This window comes from Sinocyclocheilus grahami, unplaced genomic scaffold (assembly GCF_001515645.1).
Source record: "Sinocyclocheilus grahami isolate Dianchi unplaced genomic scaffold, SAMN03320097.WGS_v1.1 scaffold563.1, whole genome shotgun sequence".
NCBI classification, from domain to species: domain Eukaryota; kingdom Metazoa; phylum Chordata; class Actinopteri; order Cypriniformes; family Cyprinidae; genus Sinocyclocheilus; species Sinocyclocheilus grahami.
The window spans coordinates 765,348-780,235 of NW_015505742.1; the positions used below are offsets into that span (position 1 = coordinate 765,348).

A 14,888-nucleotide genomic window follows, 5' to 3' on the forward strand; every position below is an offset into this window, starting at 1 on the left:
CCTCAGTTAATGTCTTGTGAAGTGAAAAGCTGTGTGTTTGTAAGAAAAAAAAGTCCATCAGCTGTTCTAACTTTAAACCGTCGCTTTTTTGTCAAAAACAAAATCCATAATAACGCTTCTTCCAGTGAAAAAGTCCAGCCTCTGTTGTCCTCTCACATCAAAACTTTTTTGGACTTTATCTGTGCATATTTCTCTCCTGAGTCACACAAGATTTTTTTCACTAGAGGATGCAATATTGATAGACGACTCATATTTTAGCTGGAAAAACAGTTTGAAGTTAAAAAGGGATGGATTTATTACAAACGCACAGCTTTTCATTTCAGTAGGCGTTAATTGATGGACTTTATTAGATGTGTGAATTATTGTGATGTTTTTATCAGCTGTTTGGACTCTCATTCTGACGGCACCCATTCACTGCAGAGGATCCATTGGTGAGCAAATGATGTAAATTCCCCGGATCTGTTCTGAAACAAACTCATCTACATCTTGGATGGACTGAGGGTGAACTATTCCTTTAAACCAAGAGAGTTTAATCCCCCTATAGTTCACAATTTACAACTCAGTTCAGTTCAGTGAAAACAATCCCTGTTTAAATGAACAAAGCATTTGAAGTTGAAAACCAGCTTATGGGTGTATATTAGAGATACATGGAGGCGCAAGTCAGAGTAACAAAATGACATTCAACAATACAGTTTGTAGTTAAATACTCCAAGTGCTTTTTTATAGATCATAAGCAGTAACAGCATGAGCAAAACACAATCACTATTACACAAAGATAACCTCTCTGTAAATATCTGAAAACACAAATCTCAGATGTGTCAGTTTGTGGGTATCTACAGGAGAAGGGGCAAAACGCAAAGCAAAAACACCAAGTCCTAACCAAACAACCGAGATGCGACAAGCAGTTTAAAAACACAATCACAGCAACGCAGAACATATTTGCAACTATGTGGCGCAGGATTTTAGACCAATCAGATTTTACAGTGGGTGGGGCTAAACAAAATTCTAATTAAAATTGAATTTTTTTCACACATTATGACTGGTTAGGACGTTATTCTTATAATGTTTGAATTTAAAGGAATGTCAACCTGCCTCCAATCAATCAACAGATCTGTAAAACATCCCATGTTACAGGCCTTCAAATATATACATTGTTTTTACATACACATTTCCAGTTGAAAAGATATTTCCCTTTAGTATGATTAATAATTGAAAAATATTGGATCATAAAATCTTATATTCTTTCAGTGTCACACAAGAAGTCACTGAGATCTGACACTGACATGAAGAGAAACGAATAATCGAATTCTTTTAAAATAATCCCAAATATGCTGTTTCATGTTGTCAATTCTAGAATACCTTGATGACTTATTACGAACATCTTACAAAGATGCATACAAATAAGGCTCAATCATTCGCTTAGGATTCCCCTCTTATAAATGTTCATTTCAATTAAAAAAGGGAAAGTAATTCAGTCAAGCCCATGCACGAAATCTACCCAAACGTCACTGTAAATAGTTTTTCAGGCAATCTGTGAGCTCTTGATGTGATTTGTACAATAAGACTTACACTATCGTTCAAGAGTTTGGAGTCTGTAAGATTTTTAAATGTTTTGAAGTCCTTTATGCTCTCCCAGACTGTATTTATTTAATCAAATTATTTGATGTTTTCTATTTTAATATATTTTAAAATGTAATTTATTCCTGTGATGCAAAGCTTAATTTACAGCATCACTACTCCAGTGTCACATGATCATTTAGAAATCATTCTAATATGCTGATTTGCTGCTCAAGAAACATTTATTATTATTTTTAATGTTGAAACCGTTTGTGCTGCTTCATATTTTGTGGAAATAGCGATATTTTTTCACAATTCTTTGACTAGAAAGTTCAAAAGGACAGCATTTATTTAAAAAGAGAAAACTTTTAATCAATTTTATTCTTTCTAATTCATTCTGCATAAAAGTATTCATTCCTATAAAAAAAATAAATCTTACTGACCCCAAATTCTTGAACAGCAGTATATATGGCATGGATATGAAAATCCAGAAGAAGTCCTGCAAATGTGTGCACAAACAATACTTCAATAGTGCAGCCAATTATAATATATTGAGCTTGAATATGAGTTAAACTTTTACATGAATACAGGGGGGAAACATCAAGCACTAACAATGGGGGAACTTTTCTGAGAGCTAAAGTGTGCTACGCTGCATTCACAAAAAAGTACTTTACAGATTACATCCTCAAAAATCAGTAAATGGCACAATCCAATATTGATTTCTCGAAACGATTTTCAGTATTTGATTCGCAATTGCAACGCAACGTGCTAAACTTATTTAACTTCCGTCTCCCAGAATATAAATCTTGCAGCTTTATTATTTATTTGAGACGTATTTAATAGTAAACTATTCTTCACTCTAACCAGTTTTAATAAATAAAGCCATCCACTTCATTGCAATATATTAGTTAAGCTATGATTATGAAAAGAAATCTTTAACATAACCAACTTTTCATTGAGAATTTGCAGTCATATCCTGCTCATCCTCTCTTTCCACACAAAACCTCCCAGCCCTACAAGCAAATAAAACTCAGCCCACATGGCTTCTTCCCATGACCCGATGCATTAAACCTTATGACAACGGTCAGCGTGGGATTGATAAACCAGAGGGCTCTTGTGTCGCAGACATGTGGTCTTTGTCGAAATATACATACAGTAAATGATTAAAACTAAGTCTATTTTAAACTGCTTTTGAAATCTGAGTGGCTGGATTTGAGGCTGAAGGCCATTTGGATCTGTCAAAAAAAACTAAAATAAAACTAATTACCGTCGCATTAAGGATTTGCGTCAAACGTTTTACGTTTTGGACATTCACCTGCTCAGGAAACAAAAGCCCACCAACAATCACAGTGATCTCACTCCCGAAAACAACTAAATAAAGGCATAGCTGACCGCAAAATTCCCTTTCACGAATCGTTTGTGTCAGTATATGGTATCTACAAGGACTATAAATAAAATAAACAGTTTAGATGACATGAAGCTAGGAATCCTGCTGGTCTGCGTGCTGCTGACTGCTTGGGGGTGTGTCTGTGGAAGCCCCACCCACTTCCTGTCTATCAACGCCAAGGCCCAACCCCTCATCCATTTGTTCCAGTTCGCTTTGGTCCAGAAGCTCAAAGTCCTCTTCCTCGGTGGGTACGAGCGTGACATCCGGTTGCTCTTCGGTGCTTGCGACGTCGACGTCCTCTTCTTCTGCGCTGGCTTCCAGGGTGGAAGGCGACTCGAGGGGCGTTTCCATCGGGCAAGGAGGCGTTTCGGTGGGAAGAAACGAAGCCATTGACGAGCCCTCGCTGGCCTCGCTAGACCGCAACAGGGCTGAGAGAGTGTTCTGTACTACGGTAGAGATGGCCGTGCTCACTATCTCCTCGCTGAGGGCTTCCAGGGACCGAGCGGGTCTCGAAACGCCGGCAGCCGATCCCCCTCCCTCTTTTTCAGTACCCACAATGCTTTGGTCCGCCCCCACCGCTTGTCCGTGTCCATTGAAGTGCGTGTTGACAAAGTGGAGCGGAGATGCTAAGTGCTGGATGAGGAGGCTGGCCGGAGACAGCGGCTCCTCCTGGAGCTCGGATCCGGACGCTCCTGTCTGCTCAGACCCGAGAACGCCCAGCGGGAAATGGAACAGACCCGGTTCAATAGAAGGCAGCTCGTCCACCGACGGGAACTCTGCTAGGTCTCTAGAAAACGCCTCCTCTGGTTCACTGTGCACGCTCTGCTGATCCAGGTCTGCTGATGAAAACACAGGCATTTTTGGAGTAAAAATAAAGTAGAAGGGAAAGGCTTTTTCAATGATGAAATAATCGGAGTGTCTATTTACACTAAGTACAAACAGCCCACCTTATTGGGGGATTTCTGTTTCAAATAAATGTTGTTCTTCTAAACTTTCTCTCTTCATCAAAGAAGAAAAAATAAATAAATGAAGCAGCACAACTGTTTTCAAAATTGATAATCAGAAATGTTTCATGAGCAGCAAATTTTAAGACTGCTGATAAATGAGCTTTGCAGGAAAAAGGAGCTCAGAGGAATTCATTTCATTTTAAAATGTATTCAAATAGAAAACAGTTACTTTAAACTGTAATATTAATGTTACAGTTTTTACTGTATTTTTGATCAAATAAATGCAGACTTGGTAAGTATAAAAGACTTAAATATATAAAAAAAACATTACAAAAAAAATTATAGACCCCATGTAAATAATGTCTGTTGAATGTTTGTTGTCTGTGGTACTGATCCACTTCTTTTAATAAGTCTGACTAAACTACAATTTTATAAAAAAAAATTCAATTTGAGGACCTTCAGAGACGTCTGTGAGCTGTGGTGTGGTGGCTCTGGACACAGAGAATCCTCCACTCTCCAGTATAGATGCCTCCTCATCGGACAGCTCAGAGTCTGTGATGGCCATCGCCAGAGCCGTAGTCTTCACATCCACCTGATCACAGAACAAACCAATCAGTGACTGGAATTACACTACTGTTGGTTTTCAAAATTGATAATAATCAGAAATGTTTCATGAGCAGCAAATTTTAAGACTGCTGATAAATGAGCTTTGCAGGAAAAAGGAGCTCAGAGGAATTCATTTCATTTTAAAATGTATTCAAATAGAAAAGTTACTTTAAACTGTAATATTAATGTTACAGTTTTTACTGTATTTTTGATAAAATAAATGCAGACTTGGTAAGTATAAAAGACTTAAATATATAAAAAAAACATTACAAAAAAAATTATAGACCCCATGTAAATAATGTCTGTTGAATGTTTGTTGTCTGTGGTACTGATCCACTTCTTTTAATAAGTGTGACTAAACTACAATTTTATAAAAAAAAATTCAATTTGAGGACCTTCAGAGACGTCTGTGAGCTGTGGTGTGGTGGCTCTGGACACAGAGAATCCTCCACTCTCCAGTATAGATGCCTCCTCATCGGACAGCTCAGAGTCTGTGATGGCCATCGCCAGAGCCGTAGTCTTCACATCCACCTGATCACAGAACAAACCAATCAGTGACTGGAATTACACTACTGTTCACTAAGATTGTTTTGGAAAGAAATTAATACTTTTATTCAACAAGGATGCATTAAATTGATCAAAAGTGAAAGACATTTAAAATGTTACAAAAGATTTCTTTTTCAAATAAATTCAAGTATCAAAAACATTAAGCTGCACAACTGCTTTCATCATTGATAATAATGATAAATGTTTCTTGAGCAGCAAATCAGCATATTAGAATGATTTCTGAAGGATCATGTGACACTGAAGACTGGAGTAATGTTTAAATATAGAATACAGCCCCTGTAAGATGGGACACACCCCTCACCACCAAACATGAGACTAACCCCCCTGTATCAGGACACTCACAGTAGGGGCGAAACATGACAGCTCCTCCTCGCTCTCGCTCTCTGTCTCTGCCCTCGGCTCATCACCCTCTTCCTGCTCCTTTTTCAGCTCTGGACACACACACACACACACTTCTCCTGAGCACAGTCTAACAGAAAGTGACACACTAACAACCTGGTTTGCAAAGAGTCTTTTACTGTGATATCGGCAGAAAGAGTTTTTATTGTTATTATTAGTCCAATATTGGATGCAGATAATATTAGGGATTATTTATTCAGGTTCAAGCAGTAAACTTGTGCCAGGTTTCTGTAAAACAATTTTTTTTACTTTATCTAAAATGTCTTGACACCTGATTTCACTTTAAGCATGAACATAGTGGCAAAAAATATCAGACATATCAGATTTATTATCAGCCATTATATAATTGTCTATAAAATAAAATGACTGGTATAAAATCTGTATATATAAGATTACATTTAACACTAACGTAAAACAACAATATTGTGTTTATTTTGGGTTTTGAAAAATTGAAAAGTTAGGTTAGCAAGCTAGGACAGTCAATAAAGGCAACGCTCTCACTTCTCTTGTCGTATTTGCGGTGCTGTGTGTCTCCTTTCATGCTGTAGTCGAGTTTCATCAGTATGGGCTCCAGTCCGGTGTACATTTTCTGGATCAGCTCATGGTAAACCACCAGCGGCCACAGCAGCACACTCAGCACTAATGCAGGACAGAGAAAAACACTACTAACCTCTGCATCCAGTACTATTCAAAGGTTTGGAGTCAGTAAGAGTTACTTTTTAGAAGAAATTATACTTTTACCCAACAAGGACGCATTCAATTGATCAAAAGTGACGCATAATGTTACAAAAGATGTCTATTTCAAATAAACGCCGTTCTTTTGAACTTCATATTTTTCAAAGAATCCTGGAAAATGAAATGTATCAACTATTTTAAACATTGATAACTATAAGAAATGTTTCTTGAGCAGCAAATCAGCATATTAGAATGATTTCTGAAGATCATGTGACACTGAAGACTGGAGTAATGATGCTGAAAATTTAGCATTGCATCACAGTATTAAATTACATTTTAAAATATATTTATGAAGAAAAGTTATTTTAAATTGTAATAATATTTCACAGTATTACTGTTTTTACTGTATATTTGATCCAATAAATGCATCCTTGGTGAGCATAAGAAGCTTTAATAGAACTCTAAAATAACTCTTGACACCAAAAATAATAAATAAATAATAATAACTACATTTAAATAAAAAAACATTAAACATCTTAATAATCCTAAAGAAGCCCTGTTTTTCTTCATTCAAATTGTCTTGATTTCAAATCTTTTTGATTTTATGGTAAAATATGACCTGGATAGGTTCCCTGTCTTTTTTAATTAAATTCACTCAAAAGGACAACAGAAATGACACTTTTTGACACCACTTTGAATTGTTGTAGTATTTAGTATAAATACATTTCTGTATTTAAATGTGCCTGCATTTTTTTTTTACCCAGCCAAACAGAAATGCTGGGAATATATTTTTCCTCTCTGGAGTGATATATATTTATCTCGTTATTTTGCTTCTTTAATTCATAGCAATGCGAGTGTTATGTAAGTGCAGAGGTGGACTTGAAAAGCTGTGTGTTGTGCAATTTGAGTAGCTGGTGCAAAAGGCGAGCAGTGTGTGTAAAAAGAATATATGGAAATAAACAGGTTTGCTCACATATGATGTAGGAGATCATTATCCCGGGAATGTAATGTCCAACCCCGGCCAGGATGAAACATCCTGAACACATCATGATGCAGAACTGATGAGGAGAAACAGAACGATTGATCAGTAAACACTTTCTGGACAGAAAACTCGTTATTTTGCTTCTTTAATTCATAGCAATGTGAGTGTTATGTAAGTGCAGAGGTGGACTTGAAAAGCTGTGTGTTGTGCAATTTGAGTAGCTGGTGCAAAAGGCGAGCAGTGTGTGTAAAAAGAATATATGGAAATAAACAGGTTTGCTCACATATGATGTAGGAGATCATTATCCCGGGAATGTAATGTCCAACCCCGGCCAGGATGAAACATCCTGAACACATCATGATGCAGAACTGATGAGGAGAAACAGAACGATTGATCAGTAAACACTTTCTGGACAGAAAATGTTTGGGGTTGGTAAGATTTTTAAATCTAAGTCTCTTCTGCTCACCAAGGCTGCAGTTATTGTCTGAATACTTTCCGTACCCACTGTAAATAAAGGTGACTTGACTTGACTTGACAGAAAATGTTTGGGGTCAGAAAGATTTCTTTTTTAATTAAGTCTCTTAAGCTCACCAAGGCTGCATTTATTTGATCAAAAATACAACCAAAACGGTCATATTGTGAAATATTGTTACAATATCATGTTGTTTTTTTCCAGTGATGGAAAAGCTGAATTTTCATAATCATTACTCCAGTTTTCAGTGTCACATGCTCCGTCAGAAATCATTCTAATATGATGATTTGCTCAAGAAACACTTATTATTAATAATGTTGAAAACAGATGTGCTGCTTAATATTACTGTGGGAAACATGATACATTTTTTTATTTCAGGATTCTTTGATAAATAGAAAGTTTAAAAGAACTAAATTTAACACTGATCAAATCAATGTTTTCACTGTCACTTTTAATCAATAATGTATCCTTGCTGAACAAAAGTATTAATTCAGTAAACACTTTCTGGACAGAAAATGTTTGGGGTCAGAAAGATTTTTTTTTTTAATTAAGTCTCTTAAGCTCACCAAGGCTGCATTTATTTGATCAAAAATACAACCAAAACGGTCATATTGTGAAATATTGTTACAATATCATGTTGTTTTTTTCCAGTGATGGAAAAGCTGAATTTTCATAATCATTACTCCAGTTTTCAGTGTCACATGCTCCGTCAGAAATCATTCTAATATGATGATTTGCTCAAGAAACACTTATTATTAATAATGTTGAAAACAGATGTGCTGCTTAATATTACTGTGGGAAACATGATACATTTTTTTATTTCAGGATTCTTTGATAAATAGAAAGTTTAAAAGAACTAAATTTAACACTGATCAAATCAATGTTTTCACTGTCACTTTTAATCAATAATGTATCCTTGCTGAACAAAAGTATTAATTTCATAAAAAAAATTTAATTTACCTTACTGACCCCAAACTTTTGAGAAATAGAAAACATTTAAATTCCAAATAATATTTTCTTTTTTCTTTCAGACTGATCAAATCAATGTTTTCACTGTCACTTTTAATCAATAATGTATCCTTGCTGAACAAAAGTATTAATTTCATAAAAAAATAAAATGTACTAAATTTACCTTACTGACCCCAAACTTTTGAGAAATAGAAAACATTTAAATTCCAAATAATATTTTCTTTTTTCTTTCAGACAAAAAGGAAGAAAGTAAGTCATGCAGGTTTTGAATGACATGAGGTTGAATAAAGACAGAATTATCATTTTGGTGTTATTCTGAGACACACTTTTTAAATATATTTAGCTGAAAGAATCTCTCTCCTCACCTTGCCGTGGTTTTGCCGTTTGTACTGAAGCATTTCTTGGATGCAAAGGCTGAAGGTGAGGTAACTCTCGGCGAGATGGTGGCTGAGCTCCTCGACGCTTAACAGACGTGGCTGATCAGTCAGCGCTTCTCTGTACAGTCAGGACAGATTTCAACTCATTTCATAAGGAGACAAACTTAGGATACAGCATAAACAATCCTGAAAGTGAGCAGTGCAAACACATAAGAGATGGGGCTGCTGTTGAGACACATACCGCTCAACGACAGACGCCTCAGGATGCCACACTGTAGAGAACACAGGAGCAAACAGTGAGCGACAGTGAACGAATGGGCCCCCGTTCAAGAAATTCTCAGGAAATATTAAAAATACAACAGGATGATAAAATTAAGATGAACCATAAATCGATCCCTCCTTGTTTTGTGACAACACAGACATGTTTCACAATAACGGTGTCTCTAATTTGAACTTTTTTATGTTTTTGAAAGAAGTCTCTTCTGCTCACCAAGGCTACATTTATTTAATGAAAAGCACAATAAAAACAGTAATATTCTGAAATATGTTTAGACAGTAATACTATTGTGAAATAATTATATTTATGTGTTAATTCAAGATCTGTTCACAAAAGTTCATGGTAATACCACAGGAAATGTCCAAAAACATACCATAATCATACACCATGGTATTTACCCCTTACAAAAAAAAGTACCTAGGTATGGCCATGTTTTGGCTATCGATATATCAGTGTATTCTTAAATCATGGAGTAGTACTATGGTATATATCAAAGTACCATGGTATTTCTGTCTGTAACGTTACCTGCCATAGTACTTTTTGTCACGGTATGGCACAGCAATCATATTGTAGTATTATGGTATGTAACGTTACGTCCAAAAACCCAAAGTGATACCATGGTATTTCGATGTTTACGACGGTAAATTATCATTACCATGGTATTTACAGGGTCGCCCAAGAACCATAGCACATGTCCGAAACACAGTAACTTACCAGTAATACTAAGAGTATTATTCGGTAAGAGTAGCGAAGCTGCCACAAAAGCAACGCGGGAGAACTTCGACCTGAGGCGGCTACTAACGAGCAGATTAACCAGATGATTAACGAACGAACGAACGAACGCACTGGTCAGGATTAACACCGTCTCTTCCAAACGAACAGATGTATTGGCTCGGGTCTCACCAGAACAGCGTGTTGAGCGCCAGCGCGGCGATGATGCTGTGAAGCGGCCTCTCCCACACCAGCAGCCGCTGCGCGCAGAGCACCGCGGGCTCACACTGCGACAGCCAGCCGCGCAGACGCTCCCGCAGCCGCCGCAGCTCCGGCGCATCCTCGCCGCCGCCGGGCGCGGGGAACCAGGCCTCCAGATCCGCCGAGGACACCGAGGCCCGTCTGCTCGCCATTCTCACTTGTCCAGCGTTGTTTGTGTGTGTTGGTGACGGGGTTTGGTCAGGAGACGCTGGTCATGGATTATTAGAAAAAACAGAAGCACACCGCGGATTTTACAGGCTCTCACAGAGTCACGTGCTCAGTGTTTACTGGGCCCTTGGGGGACATCTGCTGGCTGCGCCACAAACACACGCTTATACTATTAAACTTGACATTTATTTGATTTAACCAATATTATTTATTTTTATTGACATATTTATATGAACAATTTCGTGCTGGGCAATCCAAAATAAAAGTTTTTGTTTATATAATGTGTGACCCTGGAGCACAAATCCAGTCATGAGGGTCGATTTGTTTTTCTAAATTGAGATGTATACATCATCTGAAAGCTGAATAAATTTGCTTTACATAAAATAGCTTTCCATTGATGTATGGTTTGTTAGGATAGGACAATATTTGGTCGAGATACAACTGTTAGAAAATCTGGAATCTGAGGGTGCAAAAAAACCCCATCAAAATATTGAGAAAATCATCTTTAAAGTTGTCCAAATGAAGTTCTTAGCAATGTATATTACTAATTGCTCAGTGTTTACTGGGCCCTTGGGGGACATCTGCTGGCTGCGCCACAAACACACGCTTATACTATTAAACTTGACATTTATTTGATTTAACCAATATTATTTATTTTTATTGACATATTTATATGAACAATTTCGTGCTGGGCAATCCAAAATAAAAGTTTTTGTTTAAATAATGTGTGACCCTGGAGCACAAATCCAGTCATGAGGGTCGATTTGTTTTTCTAAATTGAGATTTATACATCATCTGAAAGCTGAATAAATTTGCTTTACATAAAATAGCTTTCCATTGATGTATGGTTTGTTAGGATAGGACAATATTTGGCCGAGATACAACTGTTTGAAAATCTGGAATCTGAGGGTGCAAAAAAACCCCATCAAAATATTGAGAAAATCATCTTTAAAGTTGTCCAAATGAAGTTCTTAGCAATGTATATTACTAATCAAAAATTAAGTTTTGATATATTTATGGTAGGAAATTTACAAAATAGTTTAATGGAAAATGATCTTTACTTAATGTCCTAATGATTTTTGGCATAAAAGAAAAATCTATTATTTTGACCCATACAATGTATTTTTGGCTATTGCTACAAATATACCCCAGCGACTTAAGACTGATTTTGTGCTCCAGAGTCACATATATGCATGTATACTGTGTATATTTATTATGTATATATACGTATAAAGACACACATAGAGTATATATATAAAATATTTACATGTATATATGTATATTCATGTCATTTATATTATATATCCTCCTGACTGCCAGGGGAAAAAAAGTTTTGTGAATTTAGCATTTTTTTCATGTCATTACATTGTTTAGAACATAAGAAAAATGAAAATTTTGAAAATTTGTATTTTATTCATATTAATATATAAATATATTTTTCTTAAATATATACATGCATGTACATATTATATAAACACACATATATTATATAAACAAAAACTTTTATTTTGGATGCGATTAATTATTGCCCAGCACTAATTAATATGTTATATATTTTTTTTTATTTTTTAGCAGAGAATGGATATTACTCTTACTGGGCTTCAGTTGATGTAAAGAAATAGAAATATTTATATTAAGCTCTATTTCGGTGTAACTACATTTAGTCACATATATGCATGTATACTGTGTATATTTATTATGTATATATACGTATAAAGACACACATAGAGTATATATATAAAATATTTACATGTATATATGTATATTCATGTAATTTATATTATATATCCTCCTGACTGCCAGGGGAAAAAAAGTTTTGTGAATTTAGCATTTTTTTCATGTCATTACATTGTTTAGAACATAAGAAAAATGAAAATTTTGAAAATTTGTATTTTATTCATATTAATATATAAATATATTTTTCTTAAATATATACATGCATGTACATATTATATAAACACACATATATTATATAAACAAAAACTTTTATTTTGGATGCGATTAATTATTGCCCAGCACTAATTAATATGTTATATATATTTTTTTATTTTTTAGCAGAGAATGGATATTACTCTTACTGGGCTTCAGTTGATGTAAAGAAATAGAAATATTTATATTAAGCTCTATTTCGGTGTAACTACATTTAATAACATTAAATATAATGCAGTTTTGTTTTATTTTATTAAGATTTAAATAAAATATATGTAATTAAATATTCATTTATTTAAATAAATCTATCTATCTATCATTTTATGCAGATTGAAATATTTAATAACATTTTTATATAACCTTAAAATAAAACTGTATTTTATTAATTCAACAAAATGATATATATATATATATAGAATAAGCTGCTTTTTAAACTGTTGTACAAGGTTATTTGTTGAGCAGGCAATCAGGCAAAGAAAGAGTACAAGGAATTGTTTATTAGAAAAACAAAACATGATAATCTGACAATACATTTCATAACATAGCACAAAAAGGCAAACTAGATGATCAATTTGATCAGAATCCAAGCCAATGTGCTCACTTCTACATGAAAACAAAATGCAACAGTTTCCTTTTGTCAGTACTCATTTATCACAAACAATCTCTCGGTTAAATGAGAAATGTGTTGCTTAATATATTATACACTTTACGTAATCCAAACTGAACATATTTTACAATATGAATGTATAATGTAAAAACAAGCTCCTTTCCTCATTCTTGCTTGCAGTCATACTTTATCTGCTGAAACAGGATAAGAGAATACACTTACAGAAAGTAGCATGGTATTACCATGCTTTTCTGAACTAGATAATACCATGGTATTCCTACTCTGAAGTACAGCAACAATACCAGCACAGACAGGACAGGACAGGACAGGACAGTGGCTGTGCTCCCAAACACACTGGGGTTAAAGGTCCCCGACCCACCAGTGTATTCTCAAACCTTCAAATACTCATACTACCAACAAACAAGGTCACGCACATGCACAAACATGCGGGGAGAACTCTAGTCATCAGCAATTTGCTGTCATTAGCATAGCATAGAAGTGTTTTCAGTTATTGCTCACTGGTTGTGAATACCTAAAGGTAGAGAGATGTATTAGGAGTGGCAGAGATTCAATAATGACTATACTGATTGCATTAATAAAGGCACATAATACTGTGGGGTAATTTACAGTACTAGTTAAATGTTTACACACACCTGGCTGAATCTATGTTTCTCATGATCGCATGCTTTATGATTAAATGCTGGAAATGTGTTTTTAGACAAATATAAATTATTTTAGGATTTTCTGATTTTTTTAACAGTGCATAATTACAAGACTTCCATTTATGTAATTTTATAGATTAACAAAAAAAAAAAAAATAAATGAATAAATAAATACAACCCAGAATGAAACAAAATAATAAAATAAGCTGACGTTATAAAAAATGACAAATCTGATTAAAAATAAAATAATAAAATAGAATAACATTTGAAATAAAAATACAAAACAGAAAAACAAAATAAATAATAAAATAAGAGTGTAAAACATCCCATGATGCACTTCTAATAAATTAAAAAAAAAATGTTTTTGTCACTACATAATTCCATTCCATTTCCACTTCCATTATATAGTTTGGATGATTTTACTTTTGCTCTGAGTTTGGTGTGTCCAAACTTTTGACTAGTACTATGTGCAGCAGCAGTGCATGTGTTGGCAAAGCTAGGCTGGGAAGGCAGTAATAAAATGTAAACAAAATGACATTTGTTATAAAACAAAATAACAAAATATGACAAGTCAAAAAATCGAATCCAAAACAAAACAATAAAATAGAATAACATTTGCCGTTTTTGTCAGTACTAATTTGATATAAACTATAATTTAAAAAATTATTTAAATTTTATAAATTTTATTTTTAATATACATATATCATGTAAAACCGAGATCCTTACTTCATTCTTGCCTTTCATTTTTTTCCATGTTAAATACCAAAAAATAAAATAAAATAAATGTAGCAAAACTACATGGAGATATGCAAAGGATTAATTTATATAAATTAGTAATTTCTAACTAATAAGATCAGCCTCAGAAATAAAACGAAACAAACAAAAAAATAATAATAATTAAATCAATTTAAATAAAAAAATAATTATAATAATAATGACAGTTAAAAAATAAATAAATAAAATGCAAACAAAATGACATTTGTTATAAAACAAAATAACAAAACATGACAAGTCAAAAAAATCTAATCCAAAACAAAACAATAAAATAGAATAACATTTGCAAAAAAAAAACAAGAATTTTTTTTTTTAAATGCAGCCGTTTTTGTCAGTACTAATTTGATATAAACTATAATTAAAAAAAATTATTGAAATTTTATACATTTTATTTTTAATATAAATATATCATGTAAAACAGAGATCCGTCATTCTTGCTTTCCATTTTTTTTCCATGTTAAATACCAAACAAAACAATAAAATATATGTAGCAAAACTACATGGAGATATGCAAAGAATCAATTCATATACATTTGTAATTTCTAACTAATAAGATCAGCC

At 34.1% G+C, this 14,888-nt stretch overlaps 1 protein-coding gene across 1 annotated transcript; it reads right to left on the reverse strand.

Moving 5' to 3' along the window:
- Positions 1-2,793: 2,793 nt before the first annotated feature.
- retreg2 (reticulophagy regulator family member 2) lies at positions 2,794-10,473 on the reverse strand. Its single transcript, XM_016239337.1, has 8 exons — positions 10,119-10,473; positions 9,180-9,290; positions 8,927-9,056; positions 7,404-7,488; positions 5,965-6,102; positions 5,407-5,495; positions 4,893-5,028; positions 2,794-3,780 (listed from the first exon to the last, which is right to left on the reverse strand). Exons 1-8 carry the CDS (start codon positions 10,337-10,339, stop codon positions 3,038-3,040), a joined length of 1,653 nt encoding a protein of 550 aa, XP_016094823.1. The 5' UTR covers positions 10,340-10,473; the 3' UTR covers positions 2,794-3,037.
- Between the last annotated feature and the right edge of the window lie 4,415 nt (positions 10,474-14,888).

What these genes read in the sequence shown, in the direction of transcription:
- retreg2 (XM_016239337.1), bottom strand. Translation starts at nt 10,339, where the DNA reads ATGGCGAGCAGACGGGCCTCGGTGTCCTCGGCGGATCTGGAGGCCTGG. An exon ending in CCGCAAATACGACAAGAGAA is followed by an intron (nt 5,496 to 5,964) that starts GTGAGAGCGTTG and finishes GTGTGTGTCCAG; the next exon opens with AGCTGAAAAAGGAGCAGGAA. An exon ending in TGTCATGTTTCGCCCCTACT is followed by an intron (nt 5,029 to 5,406) that starts GTGAGTGTCCTG and finishes TTCTGTGATCAG; the next exon opens with GTGGATGTGAAGACTACGGC.